Below are 27,388 nucleotides of genomic sequence, written 5' to 3'. Positions count from 1 at the left end.
AGGCTTCTTTATGAGGAAACACTGGACAGTGAACTGTTGGAGGTGAGGGAGCCTCCAGGTGGATATCTGGTGGGGAAGGACTCTAGGTAGCAAGCAGAGCAAGTGCAAAGGCCCTGAGGCAGGAAGTGCCTGTCAGTCTGAGGAACCATGGGGAGGCCAGCGGGCAGGAGCCCAGGCTGTAGAGGTGACTGGTGGGAGGAAAGGGAGCCCTGTGTGGAGTACAGACTGGAGAGAGTGGAAGCTGGGAGAAGGCTGGTGTCATGATCAGCCAGGTGGGACGGGCTCGTGGCCTGAGCCACCGTGGTACCGGCAGAGGGTGAGAAGTGGGTGGATTCTAGCCCTTTTTTGAAGGAGGACCCACAGTATTTGCTGGTAGAAACAGAGCTTGTGCTGAAGCCCTCTGACAGGACTTGCATGAGGAAAAGAAGCAGTGATGGATGTTAGCAAGGCTTGGAAAACTGTGAAGGTGGGTTTCTCTATCTTCTGTGTTTCAGAGCTGTCTTGCCTAACCCATCCTCTGGCTGAGGGCCAGTAATAAACCACTGGTTTGGTTTTTTTCAAGTATAACATTTTGAAATGGTAATAGAATCACATTATTTAAAAAAAAATTCATCAGGTACCAGTGTAAAAAAAATTCTTCCTCCTAGCCACCCAGTTCCCCTCCCCAGGGGCAGCCACTATTATTTCTTGGGTTTCCTTCCAGAGATGTTTTATACATATGTATAAGCACATATGCACAGGCATTTCTGGGGTTTGTTTCTATTTTTACACAAAATATGTTGTACACTGTTCTGTAGGTTGCTTTTTGTTCTTATAATAGCTTTATTGAGATATAATTCACATACCATAAAATTTACCCATTTAAAATACAACTTAATGGGTTTTTTTTGGTATATTCAGAATTGTGTGTTTCCACAATCAATTTTAGAAAATTTGTGGTGCCTGCGAAAGAAATCCCATATCCCAATGTCCTTCCCCAGCTCCAGGAAACTACTTCTTATTCTGTAGATTTGCCGCCTTTCTCTGGACATTGTCTATGAATGCAATCATATGATATGTGGATTTTTGTGCCTGACTTCTTTCACTTACTACAGTTTTTTTCAAGGTTTGTCCATGCTGTAGCGTATACCTCTTTCCTTTTTTCTTCCTGAATAATATTCCACTGGATGGATGTGCCACATTTTATTTATCTGTTCAACAGTTGATGGGCATTTAGGCTATCTCCAGATTTTAGCTATGATGAATAATGCTGCTGTGAACTGTCCTGCACAGTTTTTGTGTGGACATATGTTTTCAGTTTTTTTCTACCTAGGAGTAGAATTGCCGTGTCATAGGGTAATCCTACGTTTAACCTTTTGAGTGACTGCTAGACTGTTTTCCAAAATCATTGCGTCATTTTACAGTCTTATCCAGTGTAGGAGGCTTCCGGTTTTCCCATGTTCTCGTCAACACTTATTACTATCTGTCATTTTGATTAGAGCCGTCAGAGTGTGAGTGGAATTGTATCTGATTGTGGTTTTGATTTGCCTTTCCCTGATGGCTAATGATATTGAGCATCTTTTCATGTGCTTATTGGATATTTGTGTATCTTCTATGGAGAAATGTCTATTCAGATCTTTTGACTGTTTTTTAATTGCATTATTCATTTTATTATTGAGTTATAAGTTCTTTATATACTCTAGATACAAATTCCTTATCAGATATATGATTTGCAAATATTTGCTTCCAGCCTATGGGCTGTCTTTTTACTTTCTTGGTGGTATCCATTGAAAGACAAAAGTTTTTAGTTTTAATGAGGTCCAGTCTGTCTAACTTTTCTTCTGTTGCACTCACACTCTCTTCCTTAGTGCCACTTGTGTCCCGCCAGGATGAAAGGATAATGGGAGCCAAATGGCCTACTGTACCCACACTTCCTTGGCCTCCCAGGTAGTGCTAGTAGTAAAGAACCTACCTGCCAGTGCAGGAGACATAAGAGATGTGGGTTCAAAACCTGGGTCGGGAAGAACTCCTGGTGGAGGGTATGGCAACTCACTCCAATATTCTTACCTGGAGAATCCCACAGACAGAGGAGCCTGAAGGGCTACAGTCCATGGGGTCCCCATAACTGAGGTGACTTAGCATGCACCCACTCTACAGATGAGGAGACTGAGACCCAGAGGACAGGGACCAAGAGCTTTCCAGTGCTAGCTCGTGCCTTTCCCCAAAACCCCACAAGTCCGAGGAGGGGAGGTCAGGGGCAGGGGAAATGGTGGAAAGCAGGTGGATTCTGGACTCAGTTTAAGGTGGAGTCAACAGGATTTGCTGATGGATGGGATGGGCATGGAGGGGGGGATGTGAGATAAGGAGGGAGGAATCAAGGATGACTCCCGGGTGCTTGGCTGAGAAAGTGAATGTGGAGAAGGCTTCCTTCTGGTGGAGGAAGAGTTGGTGGTGGTGGCCAGGCAGTGTGGAGGGTGGCAGTGGTCCAGATGCTTATTGAATGAATAGATGGATGCCTTTTCCTGGCCCTCTACAGCAGCAGTCCACAACCTTTTTGATATCAGGGTTTCGTGGAAAACAATTTTTCCACGGGGGTCAGGGTGGGTGCAGGTGGTAGTGCGAGTGATGGGGAATAGCAGATGAAGTATAGGAAACTTTGCTCTCTTGCCTGCTGCTCACATCCTGCCATGTAGCCCAGGGATTGGGGACTCCTGCTTTACAGGGGCCCTAAACACGCACTTGCTTTCAGATATGTCCAGTGGGCTAAATGGATGCAGAGGATAGGCCCAGGCTGGAGGTGTAAACCTGGGGCCACTAGATGGATGTGGTTCAAGGATTGGGTCTGGGAGCTGCCAACATCAGGAGGTTCTGTGCAAAGTTCAGGTTTTCTTCATCCTTGAAATTTCCCAGCCTTTAAGTGTATGTTAGTCACTCAGTCGTGTCTGACTCCTGGCGATCCCATGGACTGGAGCCTGCCAGGCTCCTCTGTCCGTGGGATTCTCCAGGCAAGAATACTGGAGTTGGGTATTCCCAACCCAGGGATCGAACCTGGGTCTCCTGCATTACAGATTGTTTACTAGAGCCATCAGGGATTAGCAATAAATTCAAAGGACCTCCGCTGTGAAGGTCTGGAGTCAGACTACCTGGGACTGACCCTGGATCTCTATTCCCAGCTCTGTGTCCTTAGATGAGTGACTCAGCCTCTCGGGGCCTTGGTTTCCTCGTCTGCAGAATGGGAATGATAATAATACCCACCTCCCAGGTTTGTAGTAATGGTTCTACAGCTGACAGTTACCGTGAAACACTATTTATAATGGACTATATTAGCAATCAAGGCAGATGACGCCAAAAGGGAACAGAGCACTGGCCGTTGAGTTTGCTCTGGGGTCGGATCTCAACTCTGCCAGTGACCACTCTGTGACCCAGGACTGGATTTTAGACCTCACTGAAGAGGAAATTTGTTGCTCTTGGAGTTGGGGGATGGCTAGGATGCCTATTGAGGCCTCTGAGCCCCCAGCAGCCACTCTCCCTCCCCACCTCCTTCCCTCCAGCCTCGCCCACCTGCCACCTCCCACCCACCCACCCTACAGCAGAATGATCTTTCCAAGCACAAGTCCCAGCATGGTCTTTCTCTGCCTGGAGAAAAAAGGAAAAAACTGGATTGGTTCCCCTGCTGCCTTCAGGAAAAAGCCCCAGAGCCTTAGCCTGATGAGGGGAGGTGGGAGGCAGCCCTCATCTCTCTTCTCATCTCTTTTCACCAACTGCGCTATGTGCCAGCTGCACCCAGCCCCGCATCGTGCTCTACTTGCCCATCCTCCAGACAACAGTTACTGAGCGCCTGCTGTTTCTCGGATCCAACCACTTCCCTCCCCTCAGTGACCCAACTGCTTCTCCAGGGTCTCCCTCTTACCCCTTCCACTCTGCAGCCCATCGCCCACAAGCAGCCAGAGGGATCCTTTAAAAATATAGCGTGCATGGTGTCACTCACTTGCTTAAAATCCCTCTGAGGCCGCCTACTTCACTGTGAGTAAAAACCACGGCCCCTGTCCACTCCCTCTAGCCATGTTTTACAGTTTCCCCTGCTGTCCACTCGCCAGGGCCCATGATCCCTTCCCACTGCGGGCCTTTGCACAGGCTGTTTCCTTTCCTAGATGCTCTCAGCCTCGCTTCTTCACGACAGCCTCCCTGAAGGCTTGCCCTCATCCCCCGTCCCACCTCGACTCCTCCCACAGGTAGGAAGCAGTTCAGGAGGGTCTGCCTGTGACGCTATAGCCACAGTGCCTGGCACTGAGATCCGCCCTATGCTGGCAGAAGCCTGTCACTCATCCTTCAAGGCCCAGCCCAAATGTCACCTCCTCTGTGAAGCCTTACTTCCTTAACACAGCCCACAGCCCTGCCCTGATCCCAAGGCCCCTCCAGATCATTCCCTCCCCCTGCATCCCCTGCCAGGACCAACAGCTCTGTCCTGGCTTCCTGTGAGCTTTTCTCTTCTTCCCTTGCTGTCTCCCAACACTCAACTGTATAATTATCACTGAATGGCAAGCTCCTCAAGGCCAAAAAGCGTCCTGTAAGTGAGAGCTAGTGTTTACTGAGCCCAGCACTTTCTGCATCCTCTCCTTAAATCCCCACCACCCCGTGGGGTAGGCTCTCCTAAAAGCCCCACCTTAAAGAGAAACTTAGAATTCTCCAAGCATGAATACTGGAGTGGCTTGCCATTCCCTTCTCCAGGGGATCTTCCCAACCCAGGTGTCCTGCATTACAAGTGGATTCTTTACCATCTGAACCACCAGGGTAGCCCCAAAGAGAGGCCAGTGGAGGTTTAAAGAGGTTAAGTCACAAGCACAAGCACACGGTCACCGCTAGCAAGTCTAACACCAGAGCTGGGGTTTTAACAAACAATGGCAGTAACTTACCGACAGTACCGTCCGCATGCCAGGCCCTATGCTGAGCCCTAGTCAGGGGTTTCGTCCTCACGGTAACTTTGACTGCAGCTGTTTTGTGGCCGGCCAGCCAGAGGCACAGAGAAGTTAAGTAACTTGCTGAAGCCCAGAAAGCTAGTAAGGAGCTTGGTAGAATCTGAACCCGGCCATCTGGCTCTGGGTCATGCTGTCTGTCCTTGCCACTGTTCCCTCCCACCTCTGACCTGCCTGGGAGGGTTCTCTGACTCTTGGCACCCCCAACAGCTGGAATAGCAGCCAGCCCACAGGCAGCACTGATTGGTGGTTTTATGGTGAATGATGGAGCAGGTAAGCCGGGGTCATGGGGCCCTGCCCTGGCCGCCCCAGAGCCCTTAGGTCTGGAATGGCCCCTCTCCCGGGCTTGGTGCCTCCCACCCCTCTGGTTGCCCAGACTGCCCAAGGGAAGGACCAGATCCATAAACATGAGGCTCCACTTGGGCCCAGGAGGGGCTCTGGGTACTGTACAAGTCCTCAATATTATTGCTTTATTGTCATTTAAATGGAGCCTGCCTCAAACAGGCCACCCAGTTCTAGCCACCAGCACTGGACAAAACCCCCATTGAAAAGCCAATTACAATCACTCCATCTAAATTGTCATGGATTTGTATAGAAAATTACATCTCCATTTAGTCCTGAAGCGACATCATGGGCCCGGACAGAGGGGAGGCTGGCCCATTTACCCCGCCGGCTCAGCGCGGGTGCCGCAGGCAGAGAGAAAGCCCAGGCTCCTGGGTCTTGGCTGGCCTGGGGAACAAAGGCCAGTTTGTGGGGGCCTGGAGAGAAGCTGGGCCTCTCAGGGCGGCTCAGATTCCAGGCCTGGGCCGATGGACCCTGTACCGCCAGCTGGTCTCCCCTGCTGGCGGCTGTGGCCAGACGAGCTCCTGACAGCCGGCTTCAGGCGGCCCGTCAGCCCCGCCACCATCCGAGGCGGCTGGAGCTTGGCTCCTGTCCACGCTGCCAGGAAGTGAAGGAGGTTTAGCCCAGAGAGCCCTGGACTGGGATCCCAAAATCCTGATTTCATTCATTCATTCATTCATTCACACGCTATGCAGTGCCTGTTGGAGGTGTGAGAAGCAGGCTAGCCTAGGAGTTGGGCTCCAGCTTAGGGGTGTCCTGGTGTGGTTCCAGACTCTGGCCTCAGTAGCTAGGTGTGAGGAGCAGGCTGTTTATTCATTTAGTTCCGAAGTTGTTGAACCCCTATTATGTGCCGGCGGACAGGACAGAATGATCCAGTGGGGGGTCTGGTGCTCCACGGGTGATGAGTGTCCTGAGGAAAGTGAACAGGGCTCTGGGGAGGAGCCAGGGCAGTGGACAGCTCAGAAGGAGCTGGTCACGCTAAGAGCAAGTGGCCGGGGCACTCCAGACAGAGGCCACCGTGTGTGTGTGTGTGTGTGTGTGTGTGTGTGTGTGTGTGTGTGTGTGTGTGTGTGTGTGTGTGTGTGTGGTGGGGTGGGTCGTGAGGGAGTCGTGGCGGTACCCTAAGGACCTGTGGGCCTCCTCCCTGAGCTTCGGTCTCCTCATCTGTGGAAATAGGAGTGTGGACCTGAGACGCCAGGGGCTTGGGTCAGGACTCAGGGCGATAAGTATGTAAGGTCTCAGCGGAGCTGGGCACAGGATGCCCCTGGCTAACTAAGATAGCCTAACTTAGCACTGTCTACGGGCCAGCCGGGGACAGGGGCCTTGCATGCATTGGGTCATTAATCCTCCCAACAGCCCTGTGGGGCAGGGCTGTTATCCCCATTTCGCAGATAAGGAAACTGAGGGGACAGCACAGGTCAGCTAGTTACTATTCCAGTAGTTTTTACTGTGGGTTAGACCAAGACCTGGCACGAGCAGGCCCTTCAGAGAGTGTCTGCTGCATTAGTGAAACACCTGGAAGGGGGATGGACGCTGGGCAAGTGTGAGGGAGCTGTGTGTGCATGTGCGTGAGTGACTCTGAGATTGGGTGTCCCCATCACCGTGTGTGTGACTTTAAAAGTGTGTGTGACTGTTGTCTGACGGGGTCTCACACTTGTCTCCCGGAGTCCTCACCTGGTGGCTCTGGGGTCTGTCAGACTGGCTGGTTGGTGTGCGGCCGTGACAGGCTGTGTATCACTGCCTACACGCGTCTGTCTGGGCCCAAAGGGGACACTTGGCACCCTTCCTGGGCAGGCTGGCAGGCCCAGAGGCTTTGGTAGGGCAGGATGGGCAGGTTCAGAGGTGAAGAGAGCAGAGTCCCCATCCTCCCCCGCCCAGCCCCACCAGGCAGACCAGCAAATGGAAAAAAATGTTCACACCCGGGGCAGGCCGGTGGCCGCCCGGCGGCGGGACTTCTCTGTGCACAGAAAACAAGTTCTTCTGGTATCAGCTCGAGTTTGGCAGGAAGTGGCTTTTGGGTGGCAGGAAGTTGGATTCAGCACATATCAGCCCCGGCCGAGGGGCAGGAGAGCAGTTATCTGGGGTTAAACAGAGTTACCGAGAAGAGGGGCCCCAACACCCCATACCTGATAGAGCTGGAGGGCACAGCCCACCCCTCCTGATCATTTGGGATATAAATGGGCCTTGTAAAGGGCTGCCACCCATCAAACGCCTCCTGGGCCCTAGACTCCAGACGGCATCCATCTCCCATTACCCCCATGGAGCAGATAGACGTGCAGACTGAGGCTCGGAGAGGCAGTGACCTCCCTGAGATCACCATGACGAATGGAGGGAACGAGAGGAGGGAGAAACCCAAGGGAGAGGGGAGATGAGACTGGGACAGAGAATGTAATTGGATGAAGGCAGACAGCAGTGAGACCGCACTGGTGGGAAGAATTCTGGACTGTCCACTGAGTGCCAGGCCCCCACACGGACATCATAGTAGAACTTGAGATACTGAACCCATTTCCCAGAGGAGGGGCGTGAGACCCTCAGAGCCTCACTGGCTACGCCAGACCTGGAATCCAGGTCTGATTCCAAAACCAGTGTTCTTTTGGGCCATGCCCCTGTGCCCACCTTCTAGGGAAGGGAAGTCCTAAAAGGAATGCCAATCACATGAGTTGTTTGCCTGGGTATACCGTTGAGGAATTCACCAAGTTGGCCAGTGGAGACCCAGGGTTCAAACCTGGACAGGATAACTACAACCTCATGTGCTTAATCATGGAACGGTGTGCCAAGCACTATGCCAGAGAAGGCAGAGAAGGCCATGGCTCTGCCCTCAGGCTGGGAGGCAGAGAGTCCAGCCGCTGATTTAAAGCCCCCAAACTCCACCTGGCAAGAAACGGAGGCTCCCAACTCCCAGCCCTGGCCACCCTGCATCCACCCCCAGCTCCCACTGGAGCCCCGGGGAGTGGGCCACTGGTTCTTCTGTTCTTATCCCAAAAGCAGCACCCAAGCTGTTCCCTGGCTGAGATGCTGATTTGAAGCTTGGTTTGCATGTAGTTTGCACATTACTCAGTGGATGTCAGAAGGTACGAACATCTCCCCTTCCTGGAGAGGGCTGGTGGGCCCCCCTGCCCTCCTCCAGACAGCAAAAATGCCAGCCGGCTAGACAGGGAGCTGCGCCCTGGCCTCTGACAGCACCCGCCTGCTGCCACCTCCCCCATTCCCTCCTGGAGCCAAATTTAGGCAGCTCTGCTACTGAGAGATGGGGAGAGCGGAGGCAGGAAATGGTGAGGTTGGAGACAGCCCGGCCTTGGCCCAAGCTGGGTGGGGCAGCCCCAGGGGTGCCCCTGTCCCTAAAGCCCTTGGCCCAACTCCCCCCCACCACCCCACCGACCCCTCCTCCCACAGGAATGTGGGCCGGGTCGGGAACGCTGGGTTCTCAGCTGCAGTCCAGGGTGCTGGCTACCCTGGCCAGGAGGGAGGGAGAGATGGAGGGAGGGAGGGAGAGAGGAGGTCATGGCCGGGGCAGTGGGGAAGGGATCAGATAGCCTCCTCCTGCCCCAGACACCCGCCGCCACTGGGGACAGGAGCCCGCTCTGCTTCTCAGCACTTCCTGCCCCTCCTTGGTGTCCCCACCCACAGGTCCAACTGTGGGGTGGGGGGCAGGAGACATAGCTGGGCCTGCAGGGACTGGACTCCCTACGAAAAGCTCCATAACGCCATCACCTCCTTGGTCTAGCCTTTTACCTTGAAGGTCTTGGTTCCTCTACCTGGGAAACAGGGAGTCTTCCAATGATTTCCAAGTGGCTATCCTCACTGAGGGAGGGCTTCCCCAGTAGCTCAGTGGTAAAGAATCCGCCTACAGTGTGGGAACAGCAGTAGATGTGGGTTCGATCCCTGGGTCAGGAAGATCCCCTGGTGGAGGGCACAGCAACCCAAGCCAGTATTCTTGCCTGGAGAATTGTATGGACAGAGGAGCCTGGTGGGCTACAGTCCATAGGGTCACACTGAAGCAACTGAGCACAGGACAGCATCCTCACTAAGAGCCAGGGTCGGGGAGATCTGCAGAAATCAGGGACGTGGCAGTGGCTCGAGGCCTAGGAACTTCTTCGATTTCTTAGGTATGGCTAAGAGAGCCAGCTCCTCACTGATGCTGGGACAGGATGTGGGCAGGCTGAATGGTGAAAGGAGAAGGCCTAGGCTGGATTACAGCCACCAGGAACCTGGGGGTGGAGTTAATAGTGCCCGTGGCTGAGAGCATGGATACTAGGGTCTAGCTGTCTGGGTTTGAATCCCAGTTCTTCCTCTATTCTCCATGCCTGTGGGCAAGTCCCTTCAGCTTTCTGTCCCTCAGTTCCCTCACCTGTAAGATGGGGGTAGCAATCCTCCCACGGCTGCTGGGAAACTGAAATGAGGCAGCAAATGCTTGGCACACAGTAAGAGCACCACGATGCCAGCCACCAGTGTTGATTGTCTCCCTGGGCGGTTGGGAGGCCCTTGGAGCTATAACGGATGTGGACGCGATAGGGAGGCGCTGTAGTTTGGTGGTTCAGTGGGCATCGGGATGGGGGTTCAAGTCTGAGTGACCCTGGGCAAATGGCCACACCCCGCTGCGCCCTGGGCGGGGAACAGCAGAGGCGCCTACCGCAGAGGGTCTGGGAGGATTACACAGATCAGGCTTGGCACGGCGCCTGGCACATAGCGGGCGCTCCCTGAAGGAGAGCTGGCCAGATCGAATGGTACCGCCCCGCACAAAGGACAGGTGGGCAGCGTCCCAGGAGGGCGGGGAGCGGAGCAGGTGCGCGGAGAGCCGGGAGGCGGGGCCTGGAGAGGGGGAGCGCTCGGGCCGGCGGGCGGGCGCGCGCGCGCGCGCAGCAGGTGCGTGTCCAGTGGGCGGGGTCCCGCGCGGGCGGGGTCTCCAGGTGAGCGGGCGCGCGCCTAGAGGCCGGAGACGGAGCTGAGGCGCGCCGCCCCGGCCCACCCGCCGGAAAGCGTCCCTGTGTCTTTAATGCCCTTCTCCTCGCGTTCCCCCCCTGCCCCCTTTGTGCGCCCCCCCCAGCCGGGCTGCAGCCGCGGAGCCGTCCCCCCTGCACTGACAGCTGGTATCTAATTACTGTGTGAGAATGGAAAGTCAGGCTGTCCCAGCTCCGGGGAGAGGGGATTAACGTCTCCTGCAGAATACACTTCCTCTGGTGGGTTGCCATGGTTACTCTCATTACCTGCCTGCCCGCGAGGAGCCCGCGCGAACCGCTCCAGCAGGCCCTCCGAACCCGTGCCCGGCGCGCGCGCGCCTCCCGGCCCCTCCCCGCCGAGGCGCACGCGCGTGCGCCGTGGGGGGAGCGCGAGCCGCCTCGCCCGCGCCCCCCGCCCCCCGCCCCCCGCCCCCCGCCCCAGCAGCTGTCAGTGGCGCGCGCGGCCCGGCCAGCCCCAGCGCGCGCTGTCAACAGTCATTAGCGCGGGCCTCTCCCCTCCCCCTCCAGCCCCTCCTCTTCCCCCGCCCCCAGCCCGGGGTGGGGCCCGCACCTGGGGCCCGCTCGTTAGCGCGCCGGGGCGGCCCGCTGCAGCCCCGAAGGGACCCGACCGCGGGGCCCGCTTGGCTCAGGACCGCCCCCTTCCGCCTAGAAACCCCCGCTCAGGGACCCCATTCCCTGCCCTTGGCCGCAATGCCCGAGGGAGGAGGGTCCCCAGAATCCTGGAGCGCGCCTCTTCATAGTAGTGGTGACCGGGTCATTTATGGATGTTCTGCCCAGGGCAGGGGCTGTTTGTGCATCCTTTGGGTTCCCATAAGCTTCCTGTGAGGTGGCGAAAGGCATTGTACGTACCGTGTCCCCTCTACACAGGAGGAAACTGAGGCCCAGGGTCCCGGCTGGATTGTCCTCAGACCTCTGACTTATAGAGCCTCTGCACCCTCCTGGCACCCCCCAGGCCAGAATCTCTGTCCCTCAGGCCCTACCCTATCTGGCCTGAGAGTGCCCCAGCTACCCCCTGCCTCCATCCCTTAAACCGGGGTCATTGCCCCTCTGTGGCCAAGAGGGGAGCACTTTGGACCACTGCTCTCCCCTTTCTCTTTCCCCCGCCCCTCACTTTCCAGACATCCCAAGAGTTAACAAAAGGAAAAAAAAAAAGAAATATTCAGAGCTGAAGGATATGGCTGTTGTTTGGGGCCCCATCCTAGGCACCTTGCCCTGTGGCCTGGGGTGTGCCTTTTGGTCCCTGGCGTGATTTGATAGAAGATGGAGGTTCAGCGAAGCAGAAAGGAGGTCTTGGAATATATGAGGCCTGCTCCAGATGGCAGGTGCACCGCGGTGGCCACTCCGCACTAGCAGTTGGAGATTGTGCACGGGGTGGAGAAGAGGCAGGTGCTACAATGAGTCTTCCACGCCTTGTTTTCGTGTTTATTTATTTATGGGGGGGTGGTCTCATCCCTCAGTCTTGTCCAAGTCTAGTGCAACCATGGGTCCAGTGCAACCATGGGTCTAGAAATTCTGGCTACAGTATAACCATGGGTCCAGAAATTCTGGCTACGGTATAACCATGGGTCCAGAAATTTCTGGCGTGAATCTTTATCTAGAGTTTTTTTCGTTTGGGTTTCCAATCTGAAGGTAGATAGTATTCATACAGGAGAGAAATTCAAATACTGTCCTTGTCCCATTAAAACAATAGCCCCCATTAGTCATCTGATCGTTTTTATAAACTATGACTGGCTTCTCTTGGAGGTTCTGAGGAGAGAATTTCTGGATATTGGGGTGAGGGTCTTCATTCTGCTTTCCTGTTCTTTTCATTCTCTTAGTTCAGTTTGCTTTTTAAATTTTGTCTCCCATCCATTTCTCTCTGAGGACCCTTTGCAGGAAGCTGACTCCTTCCCCTTGGTCTTCTTTCAGCCCTACCAGGAGTTGAAAGGAGAACTTTTTTTGTGTGTGGAAAGGAGAACTTTTGTGGGAACTCCCCAAAACTGTTACCCCCACCTCCAAAACCTTGGTCCTGCCTGAACTTATTAAAATGTAGTTTGGGGCACGAGAGGGACAGTTCCAGAAGTTGGGAGGTTGTTGCTGTTCAGTCACTCAGTCGTGTCCGACTTTTTGCAACCCCATGGACAGCAGCACACCAGGCTTCCCTGTCCTTTACCATCTCCCGGAGCTTGCTCAAACTCCTGTCCATTAAGTCAGTGATGGCATCCAACCATCACATCCTCTGTTACCCACTTCTAAGTTGGGAGGAGCAGGAAGCTAATATTTGCTGTAGCTTTTGCCTGTCGTCCTGGCTGGCCTACGTGGGATGGAGCAGTATCCTCACACTTGCCCATACAATCTACCCCCTGAAGTCCTGGGTTCCCAAACAACCAGTCGCCGAAGATGTGTTTCCCCAGGGGTGGATTCTCCTCGTGGACTTTATCCTGTAACGGCAATCTCGTTGATTTTTGCTCTTTGTTGAGAGCTGCACAGAAAGGGCTCATCCTACGGACTTTCTGTGGTTTCTTCCTCTTGAAGAAGGAACCCAGTTGAGTAATGTCCCCGCTGTTTAGCCACATTCTCTTAATCATAGACACTTGGTTGCTGGAAGGCACCTGCCTCTAATATGGTGGTGGTGGTGCGCTAGATGGCACCCTGGTGGCCTGAAAGCGTGCACCCACCTGGATAAGTGTGTACTTATTACCAGCCAGGGACTTTGAAGTTCCAGTGGAGATGACAGAACTGCAATCCGTTAGCAACTGAACCTCCCCTGCCATCAAGGTCAGGAGTCCATTTAATGGGCTTAGTGAGGAGACAGGCAAGATTCAATCAGACTCAGGAGCTCACCTGAGGATGACTCCTCACAACAGCCCATAAGGCTGCCCGGGCAGGGGCCTGGGAGGATACACTCATCTTCCCTGTAGGTCTGCAGCCCTGGATGCAGCAGTCCCCCTTATATTGAGCATTTAGATTGTTTGAGGAAACTGAGGAAGCCAGAAAAGACTTGTCAAGGGATGACCTGCTTAAGAATTAATTTCACCAGGAAGGACTTTAAAACTCCAATGTCAGGATGGTGGGCACTCCTTCTCTTTCTACCCATAATCCCCAGTAAGTCTCTGGGTAGGTGTTTCAAATTCATACTCATGTTGCCCAATAAGAATCTTTTGTCCCCACTGTTAGGAAAATGGTCACTCACTAGAGAAGAAAGTATTAATATATTAGGCCCAGCAGCACAGAAAATATTTATATTCATTATCCAGTGCCAGTTGCCTTACTAGCCACCTCCCTGTCTCAATCACAGAGACATTCTAATCAGCAGTTCTCAAACTCTGTCCTGCCTTAGAATCATCTGGGGGCCTATTAAAACCCTCAACGTGTCAAATTTGGTAGGTCTGAGGCGGGACCTGAGAATCACATTTCTAACAAGTTCTCAGGTGATGCCTAGGGACCACACTTTGCAAACCATTGTTGTGCGTGCATGCGTGCATGCACGCTAAGTTGTTGCAGTCTGTCCGACTCTTTGCAACCCCAAGGACTGTAACCCGCCAGGCTCCTCTGTCCATAGGGATTCTCCAGACAAGAATACTGGAGTGGGTTGCCATGTCCTCCTCTTCTGAGTCTCTTAAAGTCTCCAGACTTAAGAGGCTCAAACCCGAGTCTCTTAAGTCTCCTGTCCTGGCAGGTGGGTTCTTTACCACTAGCACCACCTGGGAAGCCCAACCATTGTTATAAATATTCTGAAATACCAGCCTTACTTAAGTAGACTTTTGGTGATTTCTTCAATGACTCGTAAGCTGGCCTTTAGAACTCAGATAGGCTGGTTTTAAGGAAGATGGTAATATCCAAGAAAGTTTGCAGTTCTATGTATTTGGGGGGTGGGGCTGTGCTGTATGTCATGCAGGATCTTAGCTCCCCAATCAGGGATCGAATCCTGGCCCCCTGCTTTGGGAGCACAGAGTCTTAGCCACTGGACCAACAGAGAAGCCCCTCCCTGAATTTTTAAGAGTTACTTATTTATGTATGGCTGTGCTGGGTCTTTGGTGCCTGCAGGCTTTTCTCCAGTTGTGGGGTGCGGGCTCCTCACTGCAGCGGCTTCGCTTGTTGTGTAGCACAGGCTCTAGGGCACATGGGCTTCAGTAGTTGCAGCCCCTAAGCTCTGGGCACTGGCTCCATGGTTGTGAGACCCGGGCTTCGTTGCTCTGAGGCATGTGGGATCTTCCTGGATCAGGGATTGAACCCTTGTCTCCTGCACTGACATGCAGATTCTTTACCACCGAGCCACCAGGCAACCCCCTTCCTTGAATTTTTGAAAGCTATTGCCATGTCTGGTTTTGTTGGCCCAAGTCTGATGGGCTGTTTTGGAATTAGCTGTTTCAAAAAGATGTAGTATGTTACCATGGCAATATTCTCCCCCACGCAGGAAGGCCCCAGAGGTTGGTCCTGCACAACTGACCGTGTGTGTTTCATGGCTTTTCCCGGGGGGTGCTGCAGGGCTCCATGCCATCACTCCTGGTTGGCATTCCCAGGAAGTGGGGAATAGTCAAGAAGCTCCATCCAGTCCCACTCTTTATCCAGCCTGTAAATGAAGTGAGCTTCCTCTGTCAACCCAGGGCCCAGGTTGCTTAGGGCTATGGATCAGACTAAGCTAACTCGAGTACTAAGCAGAGGTGGTTGGCAGGGGCATCCCAAGGCTAAGGAGAAGGTGCTGTCCGATCGCTTAATTAGCAGCTTTTGCCTTGTAGTACTGCGTCTGGATTCTCAGCTAGGAAAAGCATGCCTCTCCTGCAGCATTTAGCATGAAGGTTATTACCTCTGTGAACGCAGGGCATGGCAGAGTTGCCTGCAGCACGTGACTGCCGTGGGATCCCTTTGTTCTCTTCCCAGGGTTCTCCTTGAAGGCCACACAGATATCCTGATGTTCCTCCCTCAGGGTGCAGTACACATGGTGTCCAGGTGGCCTCAGCTCACCAGAGGACAGTTCAAGGTGTGGCTCTGCAGACCTTGTGTGGTTTGAATTCTGGTTGCTAAGGGCCCTTTTCTTTCCTGTGTACATCTCTGCAGTTAAGATAGACCGATTACAGGACTCAGGGTTGAACAGCAGGGAAGAGCAGAGTCCTTGTTGTGTTGTTTTGTTTTTTATAAGCTGTGCTGGGTCTTTGTTGCATCCTGCTGACTTTCTCTCCTTGCTGCTTGAGGGCTTAGTTGCCCAGGGATCGAACCCACATCCCCTGCATGGGAACTGCTGGGAAGTGGTCCTCATAATCCATTTTTAAAGAGTGAGCAACCCTGAAGAGTTTCTCCGAGATAATTTTGTGGTCACGTTGGGCCAGGTTGATTACCCACGTCTGTCTATGAATGGAGGTGGAGGACTGGGACAGAGGCAGACCAGGCGCTGGGCGTGTGTTTTGCTTTTAATCTGGGTTAGTTAATTATACTTGGACTTTAGGAAAGCTTATTCCAAGTTTGTGTGACATCCTTAGCAGGTTATTTTGCATAAGACTTTGTATCTCTTCTGCTGGTGCGTATTACCTTGGGGGACCCCTTCTGTAACCTGAATGGATTAGAGGGACAGGAGATGAGAATGGATCCCTAAATACAGAATGTCCACACTCGGTGGGTCTGAAGGGGAGAGATGAATGTTTACAAGCCTGTATGTGGTAGATGCCTAACATGTTCTTACTTCGCCTTGGAACCACATCCAGCTAGGATTTTGTAGGCTCATTTTACAGGTGTGAGGAAAATGAGTTTTTAGAGGTCAAAAAGTGACCTGCCCAAGGTCACCAAGCTGGTTAGGGGACACTTTTCCATCCCACCTATCTAAAATATTATCTTTCATCAGATTGTTTTCTTCCTCCACTCCTTCTCATCCAATTTTGTAAACTTTTTCCATGAGTGTCTGTGTTCTGGCCTTAAACAGTTTAATGACCAGAGAGGTCTATTCTTGTAGGCATCTCTAAACCCATCATTATGCCTCTGGATTCAAATTATCAAAATTTGGAACTACCTACCCCATTATACTTTTTTAAAAAAAATATCACTTTTAAAATTAGCAGACACTTTTGGTGTTAAGGAAAAAAAAATAACAAAGCAAAATGCAAATTAACAGGCACACAGTGAACTGAAAGTCGCTCAGTCATGTCTGAGTCTTTGTGACCCCATGGACTATACAGTCCATGGAATTCTCCAGGCCAGAAAACTGGAGTGGGTGGCCTTTCCCTTCTCCAGGGGATCTTCCCAACCCAGGGATCAAACCCAGGTCTCCCGCACTGCAGGCAGATTCTTTAACAGCTGAGCCTCAAGGGAAGCCCAACAGACACACACAAAAGTATACAAATTGTAAGTGTTCAGATCAGCTTTTTACAAACTGAACCCATCCTGATCAAGAAATAGAAACCCAGTTATACCTTCATTCTTAGAGGTTCTTTTGTTTGTTTTTGCCAACATGAACCTCTGGTTAGAAGTGTATTATAACTGACCTGTCATAATATTTGTCCCATTCAGCTCCACCATAGCAGTATTTGGAGATCTCTAAAATGCTGGTAGTTACACATCAGCTAATAAATGAGTTAGTCACTGATGAGCCCAGGAATTCAGAGGGGGACTTCAGATACCCTCAAGAAAGAGACAACAATAACTTCTGAGGGGTTTAAGAAGAGAAGAGTATGGAGTTTTATACCTCATAAGTGAAGCTCAGAGAGATTGAAGAGTTTGCCTACAATCTCGCAGCAGGCGAGCAGGACCAGCAGGCAACTCTTTTTACACAGGTGGGCATACATACACCCCCCCAGATACTTGCTGAGAAGTCCCCATCGCCATGGATGCTAACTTGGGAGAAAGCCATTGGCTCGAAGGCCTGTGCAAGGCCAGTGAGGGCACCAGCCAGCACCATCACTCATGGGCACTGCCCACTAGGCCCGAGGTTTGGTCCCTCCACCCCAGAGGCCTTTCCTCTCCCATCTGCTCTCAAGTGGGCTCCTGGCAAAGAGACAGCCCCGCTATCCTACCAGAGCAGGTTGAGAAAGTTGCAAGATAAAAGCAAACCCTGACTTTGGCTGGAATGTGCTGTGAGTGAGCATCACATTCAGTGTGGCCTCGATTCCCCTCTGATGACAAAGACCGACGTCCTGGGCCAGCCCTTCCACTTACCAGCCACCGTCCCACAGGCAGGTCCTGACCCTCACAGTCTCCCAGGCTGGGTGCGATGTTCAGCCCCGTCCTGGCTAGGGGAAACTTGGCAGTCGGCAAAGCACTTCTTAATGACAATATTTATCCAGGAGTTCCTGTGTTCGGGCTTGATGCTAAGAGTTGGACGCATATTTCATTTACTCCTCTCCATAGCTTGTGGGAAGGGGCCTTCTGTTATCCCCATTTTCTCGATAAAGGACCGGAGGCTCAGAGAAGCAAGATACCTGCTCAGAGTCACACAGCCACTTAAACGATGGGGCCCATCTGACACTGAAGAAGCGTGTGGCCAAACTACCCCTCCTGGCGGCTACCTGTAACCAGGCCATCATTTGGCAGTTATTTATTGAGCCTACTATGTGTCGGGCATCGTTCTCGGTGCTAGGGAGACAGCTGCAAGCCAACAGAAGAACCCCCGCCCCACACACTTCCACTCCCTCCTCTAAAGAGCCGACATTCTTGAGCGAGGGTCCTTTGGGGAAGAATCCTCCGGGAGATTTGTGTTCCAAGCACTTTTACAGAAAAGCCCGCCTCCTTTTCCCTAAATCCCCACCCCCACCCCTCTGCTTGCTCTTCCTCTCTGACGCCCCCAGAGCCCTCCAGGTCTGCCTTTACGGAGAGGGTGGCAGAGAGCCCAGTGCCCCTGAGATCCTGGCACACCTTTTCGGGGCCAGCTGACAACACTCGTGCCAGCCCAGTAAGAGGCTCAGGGGGGCCCCACGGCCACCCCACTCACACGGCCTGCCACCTCCACATGGCCTTGTGTGTGTTATTTCTGTGTCTCCACACACAGAGAGCCCGGGTGCTGTTGCTGGCGCTCAGCTGCTGGAGTAGGGAGGCGGGCAGCGGTGAAAAGCTTTTCTGAAAGGCCAGGGCGAGGCAGGAGTCACCCAGGTGATGTGAGCTGTTCCCCTGGGCCCCCAGCCCGGGACCACAGTAAAAGGTTACTGCTAATTGGCGAGCTCCTGATGGGGACGCATCTATTTAGCACCCCCCTCCCCACCTCCCCAGAGACTTCCAGGATGGTCTTGGCACAGCGTGCAACTCGAAAGCTCCCTGCCTGAGTCTGGCACAATCTGTCTGAAATTGTGAACATGGAGGCTCTTGGGTTTTTAATTTGTATTTTTCCTTGTTGTTTCTCTCTGCCCATTGTTTCTGGTAGATTTCATAGCAGCAGCCACCCTTGACTCTGGTTGCCCCCTCCCTGTGGCCCTCTGAGCAGGCTCCTGTCCCCTCCAGGTCCCCCAAGACCTACCCTCAGGGGGCCTGGCGGGGGTCAGCGAGCAGCAGCGAGCCTGCCCCCGCCCCACTGCCCGGCTGCAGGGCCCAGCTCTCACCCCGCCGTCATCCCTGACACTAACACAGCTTGTCCACCCTGTCGCAGGGGGCAGATGGCCTGTCGGAGCCGGAGGGCATCTCTCTGAAGCGGGTCGCTGTGGTGGAAGATTTCTTTGACATCATCTACTCGATGCATGTGGAGAGCTCAGCGGAGCCCGGCAAAGCCCCCAAGCACGCTGGGCAGAAGAAAACCTACCGAGCGGTGAGATTTCTGTCTCTTGGCCTCTGCTGGCAGCCCCAGGCCTTGGCAGGAGGCCATGGGCTCCGCACATGTTGGGCAGGGGGCGGGGCAGGGAGCTGAGGCGTGATGAAACGGCCTTTGGGGATCCAGGGGGGCATGGGGCAAGGGCATGGCAGCCAGAGATGGCTCACAGGGCGAGGGGGCGGGCTCTGTGGTCGGAGCACAAAGGAGAAGCAGGTTGAAGGGGGTGAGAGGGAGGGAAGGAGAGGGACAAGGAGGGCAGGAGGAAAGCTCTCCTCTTCCTGGTTTCTGCTTCGCTCCATTCCCCCCCACCCCACCCCCCAGGCTTGGGGCCCGCGGTTGGGGGAGGGGGAGGCCAGATAATAGTAATCAGCAGAGCAAATGCTTCCATGGCCTTCGCTCTGTGCCAAACCTGTCCTAATACTCCCCGTGTGTGAGTGCGTTCAGTCCCCTACAACGTGAAGTCAGTGCCAGAAGTTCCCCAGGGGACTTCTGAGGACCTGGGCCCCGCCCTCAAGGACAGCACAGCTTGACTGGGGTTGGGGATGCTGAGAGAAACAGAAATGTCTCCAAGACTAGCTTCAGGGCAATAAGAACCCAGCCACCTGGGCGCTCAGCCGAGGTCCCTCCAGACACCAGCGTTCAGTGCTAAGGCAAGGGGCCTTCATGGAGAGGGTGGCGGGTCAGCTAGCAGTCTAAGCTTTGGATAGGCAGAAGGGAGCAGAGGCGGCCACCTAGGATGGGAAACGTCACACGGAAGACTGTCGAGGGGACGGTGGCCACAGCCTGCCTGGGTTCTGGTCGCGTCCCCACAGTGGCCCCCATTGCCGTGGCTTATGCCCGGCTCTGAACCACTTGTCCGGCACCCACCACTAAACCAGGAAGCCAAGCACTTCGTGTTCACTCAAGCCTCACAGCAGTCCCGTGATGGAGGCACCGTGGTCCATTTCACAGTTAAGGAAACTGCGGCCCAGGGAGTTCAGCTACCACTCTAAGGCCACACAGCGCTGAGGCAGCTCAGCCAGCGTCTCACTCTCTGCTCTGGGTTGACTTTCTCTCTGGCTTCCTAGAGACCTGCCCCTCTGTGATGGGCCTTCCTTACCCAAAGTAGATGCCAACCCTTCCAAGTTCTTTTCTAAATAGCCTTGGAGTATGGCAGAGGTGGCCTGTTTAAGTCTATAATTTCCCCATATGACCTGATTAAAAAAAGAAAAATCCAACCATCTGGTTTGCCCTTGATCTCAGAAGATGACCTTTGTTAAATGTCTTAAGGATGGACCCACATGCCAAAGACCTCAGAGAGAGGAGGGGTCGGGCTGAGGGAAGCAGGAGATGACTGTACCACCTGCCCCACCCTGCAGCTCAGTACTTGTGTGTTGGGGAGTGACTTGTGGGAAGGGAGTTCTGAGGGTATTTCCACTGGAGGATCATAAATGGAAGGAAGGACTCCTGAGCTGGGGCCCGTGTGGGCCCCTTGGTGCTGACGATACCCCTTGCACCTTCTCAGCAGTGAGGTTGCCATGCTGGGAGCCGGCTCATGCCTGGCTGTGCGCTCAGCACGTCCCCCGTGCCGGCTCTCAGAGCCATCACGCAGATGCAGGGTATAAGGGTGAAGCAGGCGCTACCATTACAGAGGAGGAAAGCGAGGCTCAGAAAGATGATTAAGCCTGCCGTGAGGCCACCCAGCTGATGTTCAGCATCAGGCATCTGGCTCAGAGCCTGTGCCCTGACCACTAGACATGCTGCCTTGCTGCAAACATCTTGTGGCCAGTTCACAAGCCTCCTGACGTGCTTGTCAAAGTAGATAGGCTTAGGCCAACTGGGCTGTGTGATTTCCCTGGTCCCATGGGTACCCAGCCCCAAACCTTACCCTCAGGCCCTTCCTGGGTATTCATTAAGGCTGGGGTTGGCGACCTCCAGGCTGCAGAGAGGGTGAGGCTGGCTGCGCCCACCAGGCTGTGTGTCTCTGGGCCAAGCGGACGTCCAGCCCTTGGCTCTGCACTTCCTGGCTTCTCGTCCATATGCCCGCCGCGTGCCCCACTTCCCGCTGCCCAGCCTGGAGCTGGCACATGACTGGCAACGAGCCAGCTGGGCTGCGCTCAGAGCTGGAATTTCAGCAGCAGGGCCAAGGCAGAGGGAGCAGGCCAGGCCCTCCTGCTGTGGGTGTGCAGCCAAGGGGACCACCGCACCCCCTTCCTCCCCTGTGCACCTCCTCTCCCTTCTCCCACTTCCCCATCTGTCACCCTTTTCCTTTTGGGGGGGCAGGGTGATGGGGACGCTTTTGTCCTCCTCTTTTCACCTGCTCCCGTTTGCCTCAACACAAGCCTAGCTCTTCAGCCCCATCCATGCCTGCTAGGAGACTCGGTGCTGATGGCTGCAGAGGGGTACAGCCTGGCACCTCAGTGTTTGCATCAGGTCTTTTGGAGGGGTTTTTGGATCTATCTGTGTATGCTTTGCCAAACCTGAATTCTGGGACTGCCTTACTGTCTCTGGGGGCACCTGGGACTTTATGGAGTCTTAGAGGCCTGGGGTGCCCAAGGGAGCAGGGGACTGCAGGGGAGATGGGCAATCTTGTTCAAAGCATTAAAGGAGGTACACTCTTCAATAGGAAAAGAACTTTTTAGCACCTACTGCTGTCCAGCAGTGGATCGGGGAGGGCAGGTAAGGAGCTTTCTGAACCTGTAGGTCTATGAGCCGGGGTTGATGACCATTGACAACAGATACTACAGGGAGTCCCCGTCTTGGGCAGGAAGCCCTGCCTTAACTTTGCCTCTGATGCCACATGGCCTAAGATCCAGAGGATCCCAGGGAGTCTTGCCAAGGCAGAGCCATGTGTTCTACAAAGTTCTCTGAGCCCACATAGAGGACTGGTCCTTTTTCAAGGAGTGTTTCTGACGTCTGTGCTTAGTCGCTCAGCTGTGTCTGACTCTTTGAGACCCCATGGATTGTAGCCCGCCAGGCTCCTCTGTCCATGGGGATTCTCCAGGCAAGAATACTGGAGTGGGTTGCCATGCCCTCCTCCAGGGGATCTTCCCAACCGAGGGATCTATCCCAGGTCTCCCACATTGCGGGCGGATTCTTTTCCACCAGGAAAGCTGAAGAATACTGAAGTGGGTAGTCTATCCCATCTCCAGGGGATCTTCTCGACCCAGGACTTGAACCGGGGTCTCCTGCATTGCAGGTGGATTCTTTACCAGGGAAGCTTGTTTCTGATGTCTCATGAAAGTGAAAGTCGCTCATTTGTGTCCAACTGTTTGAACCCAGGCCAGAATTCTCCAAACCAGAATACTGGAGTGGGTAGCTGTTCTCTTCTCTAGGGGATCTTCCCAACCCAGAGGTTGACCCAGGTCTCCCACATTGCAGGTAGATTCTTTACCAGCTGAGCCCTGATGTCTGCACCCACCTGAATCAGAGAGAGCCTTGTTGCTTCCTTCCTCTCTCCCGGGGTGCTGGAAGGCGAGGTCAGGCTTTGGAGCCCTGATCTGACTCCCCAGACCACTTTGGAGTTGGGGCCAGATGTGGTCAGCAGCTGCTCCAGGCCCACCACGTGCTAATCCGCCCGCAGGGCAGAAGGAGGATCTTGTAAAGTGGTGCAAATCCCCCCAATTGGCCTCATCTGTCTTTGTCGGCCTCTGAGTTGGGGAGTGAAAATGGGGCCTTGCAAGTCAGCGACTCTGCAAATAGCTTCTGCACTCCCTCCCAGTGAAATCTCACTCAGCTTTTCCCAGTAAGAAAAATGTAAAAGGCAGATTGAGGTACTGGTCTCAACATCCAGGCTGGGGGCCTGAGAGCAAGGCAACGGTCCAGGGCCGCTGAGAGCTGCTGGGCGGGGATGGGCCCCTTCTTAAATGCAGCAGCTCCGTCTTTATCTGTGTCACGTTTTGGGCTTCAGGATAAGAGTCTATTTCCAGAACAGTGTCTGTAGCTCTAAAACTATCAGAAAACCACCATCCTGCTGACTAGGGCATCAGCTGGGATGATCCTCTGTGTCTCAGCTCACCCTGTGGTCCTGTGGCCTCGGGCATCTGTGCAGCCAAACAGAAACAGAGGTCCCATTTCTCACGTGGATGAAGCGGGAGCGTGAACCAAAAGATGCCCATAGGAGGTTGAAGGCCTTGGTGGGGGAAGGCATCCTCCTCCATTCAGGTCCCTACAGCAGTGCAGAGCTGGACATTTTACTGACGCCCCACGGGAGCTCTTAGCGAGGCCGCAGACCATCCAGCTGCATAGGGCCCTCTGACAGCTCCAAGGGCTTCTCACCCACCTGCCTTGGGTTCGCCCATCTGCCCTTCCGCGGGATCCAGAGCCAGAAGTTGTGCACCCAGTGCATCAGCTCCCTGTGGCACTCCAGCCAGCCTTGGCATCTGCTGGGTCTCTGCTAAGGCCCAGGCCCCTGGGCACTTTCTGGTAACTGCCCCTGTATCCTCAGTGGGCCAGGCGGCAAGCAGGGCCTCTGGCCACGCCATGGGCAGCCCTAAGCAGAGCAGCCCGGCCAGGCAGGCCCTCCCTGAGCCCTGTAGAATGTGTCTCTGCCCAGCGATCAAAGAGCTCCATGCGTTGAAGTCGGGCTTTCCCCATGGTATCAACCCTTCTTTCTCTCCCAGCAGACTGCAACCCTCCTCCTCCGCGTGCTCAGCTCAGCTCTTCTGAGGCCTGACCTGGGATGCCCCAGCTCAGTTCCTTAGGAGGTCATCTGTTGGCCCAACTCAGCCTCAGCCCTCTGCCTGATCCAGAGGGTGTCCTTCCCTCTTCCCTTTACTCCCATAGCTGTTAGCCCTTCAAGAGGACCTGTCCCTCCCAACCCCGTGGGCCCGAGAGGGGACTGCTGCCCTGAGACTTCCAGGCGGCCCCAGGCTAGGGATAAAGATGTCCCCGTATGTGGCAGGAGAGCCCAGCCCCGTGTCTTCGCCCTCACACCTTCCCATCCACTGGCTCTAATCGGAGAGCAGGGGTTTGCCCTTGTTCCTGACCTCCAGAGGAAGGCAATCAGACAAAGAATTTGGAAGGGAGATAACTCATCAAGGAGCCTGCCTGCTCCGCAGAGCATCAAATCAGCTGAGAAATAACAACTGTGTCACCAAAATTAACTCTGCATTTGCAGCCAGCCGCCAGGCAGGACTGGCCCATGGAGCTCCACAGGCAGCAGAGCCCAAGCCTGTCCTCTGAGGGCCTGGCCGCAGGGCGGGGGCCGCGGGGAAGGAGAGCCTGGCAACCCTCTTGAGTCCCCTCCTCTCTTCGCCACCCTGCCCCCCTTCCCGGCTACTACAGAGATGGAGCAGGGCACGTGTGCATCCCGAAGGAACAGACCAGGTGTGTCCTGGAGAGCAGCACACCACCCCCCGCCAATCCCCTGCTGTGGGCTGACCAGCGCCCTTGGCCAACTTTCCCGGCCCGGGCTGCGGCGAGGACGGAGGAACGCTGGGGTGATGCTGCCCCTTAGTGGAGAGGAGCGAGACGGCCTGGGCTCTGGGAAATGTGTGAAACCCACAACCGGGCAGCGGCCGGCTTCAGCCAGAGAACCTGGGCCCAAGAGGTCCCTCCGGCCCCCTCAGGCCGCCAAACCAGGACCAACCTGGTTTTCCCCAAAACCCAGAGCAAGAGGAGAGGACTGAGCTGCTGGGACTACACCCCACCTCTTACCCACTCCTCGACCCAGCCGTTTTCTTGTGCTCCCTGGCATCGCTTTCACCTTCCCTCCCACACTGCTGACTCTTTCTCCGTAGCTAGGGGAGGCCCTCTGGAGGCAGCTCTGGGGGCAACCTGGAGCTTCGGCTCTAGTCTGGCACTATTATAAGGAGCTGTGTGACCTTAAGTGAACTGGTTCACTTCTCTGGGCCTTGTGACCTTGCCTGGAACACGGGGCTTCCTGAGAGCCCGTCCAGTTTGAGGCATTTCCCAGCTCTCTTGGGTCTGTGAATAGATCAAGGAACAGCCTGTAGAGTGTTGGGCTCTGTTTGTGGGCCCGCAGCTGGTAGCTTTATAAGTGGGGCTCAGTTTATCCTTCTCTGAGAGTGGGAGTTGTTTCCTCCTACCCTAGAGCAGTGTTTCTCAACTCATTCTTCAGTAGCAGTGATGAAATGACCTGAGGAATATCCCCAATTTATGAGAACACAGGTTATAGACTAGACGATGTTTCAGTGTTTTGCTTTTATAATTTTTAAGCTTCTTTCATTTAAAATTTTAAAACTACTGGTATTCTGCGAAAGTACTGACTCATTTCTATGGCTGAGACTCTTAAGACATCTGCCTCTTGCTCCTCAAATCCCTGCCCTTCCTGGCAAGGGCCAAGTGCCTGTCACCAAAGCAGATCCCTTGGTGACCCAGTGAGCAAGCTGCCTCTGCACGGATCCACATAACAGCCAGCCTCCTCTCTCCCCCAGATCGCAGAGACCTACGCCTTCCTTCCACGGGAAGCCGTGACCCGGTTCCTGATGAGCTGCACGGAGTGTCAGAAGAGGATGCACTTTAATTCCAATGGCCTGGAGCCCAAAGGTAGGGGAGCAGGTGGACGTGCTGGAGACCTGGGGGAGGCTGTGCAGGGCAGGGGCTCTCCCCCAGAAGGGCCTGCCCTTTGCTGGCAGGAACAGAAAAGTGTACGACCAGCAGCTGTCATAATGCCCAGGGGCCAGCGTGGGTCCATGGAGCTGCCCAGAGAGCCTCATTTTAGGTTTGGTTTGTTGTTGTTGTTTTTTTTAACTTTTTTTAAATGTCAAGTTTCACTTAAAAACCAACGGTACATTCCTACTGCCCTTCAACACTCTCTTTTCCCACCAAGGTTGCAGATGGAAATGGCCACCTCGCCCCGTTTCCTAAACTCTGCAGTCCTCGCCACCCAGGTCTCCCCCCGCACCCCTGGCAGTGTCCACATGGATCTGGTCTCACTGTGCCCTCCCTAGGGACAGGAGCACAGCCCTCATTGGATGCAGCTTTCTCCCCTACAGCCACCCTCCTGCCGTTAGTAGTAGGCCTCCCTAAGTGTTTGTCCCCTGCCCTCTACCCCCAGTGCACACCCAGGAGATCTGTGGGGATTGGTTAGAATTGAAAATGCCCAGAGGGACTTTCTTGGTGGCCCTGTGGTAAGACACGACACTTGCACTGCGCGGGGCACAAGTTCGATCCCTAGTCAGGGAACTAAGATCCTGTATGCTACACAGTGAAGCCAAAAAATAGGGAAAAAAGAGAAAATGCCCAGAGCATGTGTGATCAGTCCAAGCTGGTCCCTTAGACAGACATCCACACTCTCCAGCTCTTCCCTGCAAGGACCCCCACCTCAGTCCCCCCAAAGTTTCAACCTGAACGTCCCAGAGGCCTCCCTCCAATAAGTCTGAGCCACCTGTTTGAAGGTGGCTTTGGCACAGCAAGAAGGGCCATTATGTTTGGCTGGTGTGACCATAACTCAAGCCTGAGGAATGGTGCCCAGATGGGCGATTTATAAGGGCTCCTAGGCATCAGGCCTGCAAAGGGTGCTGAGGTCGGTGGGTATTGGGGTGTTTGCCTGAGGATGGGAACAGAAGGGTGAGGCACTTCCTCAGGCGGTGCCCCAGTGGCGTCCATCAAATGTGGTGAAAATCAACAGCACCGCCCAGCGACAGCAGGGCATTGGAACGTAGATGCCAGGGGGGTTTTCCTCCTGGCTGGTAGTTCAGCCGCTCAGTCACGTCTGAGTCTTTGCAACCCCATGGACTGCAGCACACCAGGCTTCCCTGTCCTTCACTGTCTCCTAGAATTTGCTCAAACTCATGTCCATTGAGTCACTGATGCCATCCAACCATCTCATCCTCTGTCGTCCCCCTTCTCCTCTTGCCTTCGATCTTTCCCAGCATCAGTCTTTTTCCTGGCTGGTAGTTGGTCCCTGATGCGACTTTGGACAGCAGCCACTTCACAAACCCAGAGGCTTTCCTGTCCTTGGGGGCCATTAGGCCACGGCCACTTCACTGAGTTCATCGGATAGCCGCTGATGTATGAGCGACACGAGTTAATGTAGTTCATCCCTCATAAGTGCTGGGTTCCTGGTTTAAGAGCCAGGCGCGCCAGGGCTGCACTGAGTGCATTTAAATCTGAGCTCTGCCGCGCAGTAACCGTGTGTCCTGAACAAGTGACTTCACCTCTCTGAGCCTAAGTTTCCTCATATGTGAAATGGAGTTAATAATGGCATCTACCTGGTAGCAGGAGAGAGGGGCAGGGTCCTGATGAAATTTGAGAGTTAAACCCTGTGCCTAGGGCAGGGCTGCCGCACAGGACGAGAGAACTGAGGCTGTGGCAGTTATTGTGATAACGCCTGAGGCCTGAGGGAGGCCCCCTGCCCCATATGGCCTGGCCCCAGCTCAGCAGCTGCAACCCCTGTGCTAAGACAGCCCCCTTAGCACCTGCCGCTGGGCTAGGAGACTTTCCCTGCCGTCCTCCCCACCCTGCCCGGGTCCACGTCCCAGGCACACAGG

The 27,388-nt window shown here is 54.3% G+C and overlaps 1 protein-coding gene across 1 annotated transcript in view; it reads left to right on the top strand.

The window, feature by feature from the left end:
• NOL4L (nucleolar protein 4 like) overlaps positions 1-27,388 on the top strand; it is a 126,327-nt gene that overhangs the window by 31,256 nt on the left and 67,683 nt on the right. The window contains exons 2-3 of the mRNA XM_052650899.1: positions 18,795-18,950; positions 25,331-25,442. Coding sequence (XP_052506859.1) covers positions 18,795-18,950; positions 25,331-25,442 — 268 coding nt within the window. The remainder of the gene's footprint in view (positions 1-18,794; positions 18,951-25,330; positions 25,443-27,388) is intronic.

The sequence above is a fragment of the Budorcas taxicolor genome, chromosome 13, assembly GCF_023091745.1.
Source record: "Budorcas taxicolor isolate Tak-1 chromosome 13, Takin1.1, whole genome shotgun sequence".
In the NCBI taxonomy this organism is placed as follows: Eukaryota; Metazoa; Chordata; class Mammalia; order Artiodactyla; family Bovidae; genus Budorcas; species Budorcas taxicolor.
The sequence above is the reverse complement of the archived record's forward strand: the minus strand, read 5'-3'. Positions and strand labels throughout refer to the sequence as shown.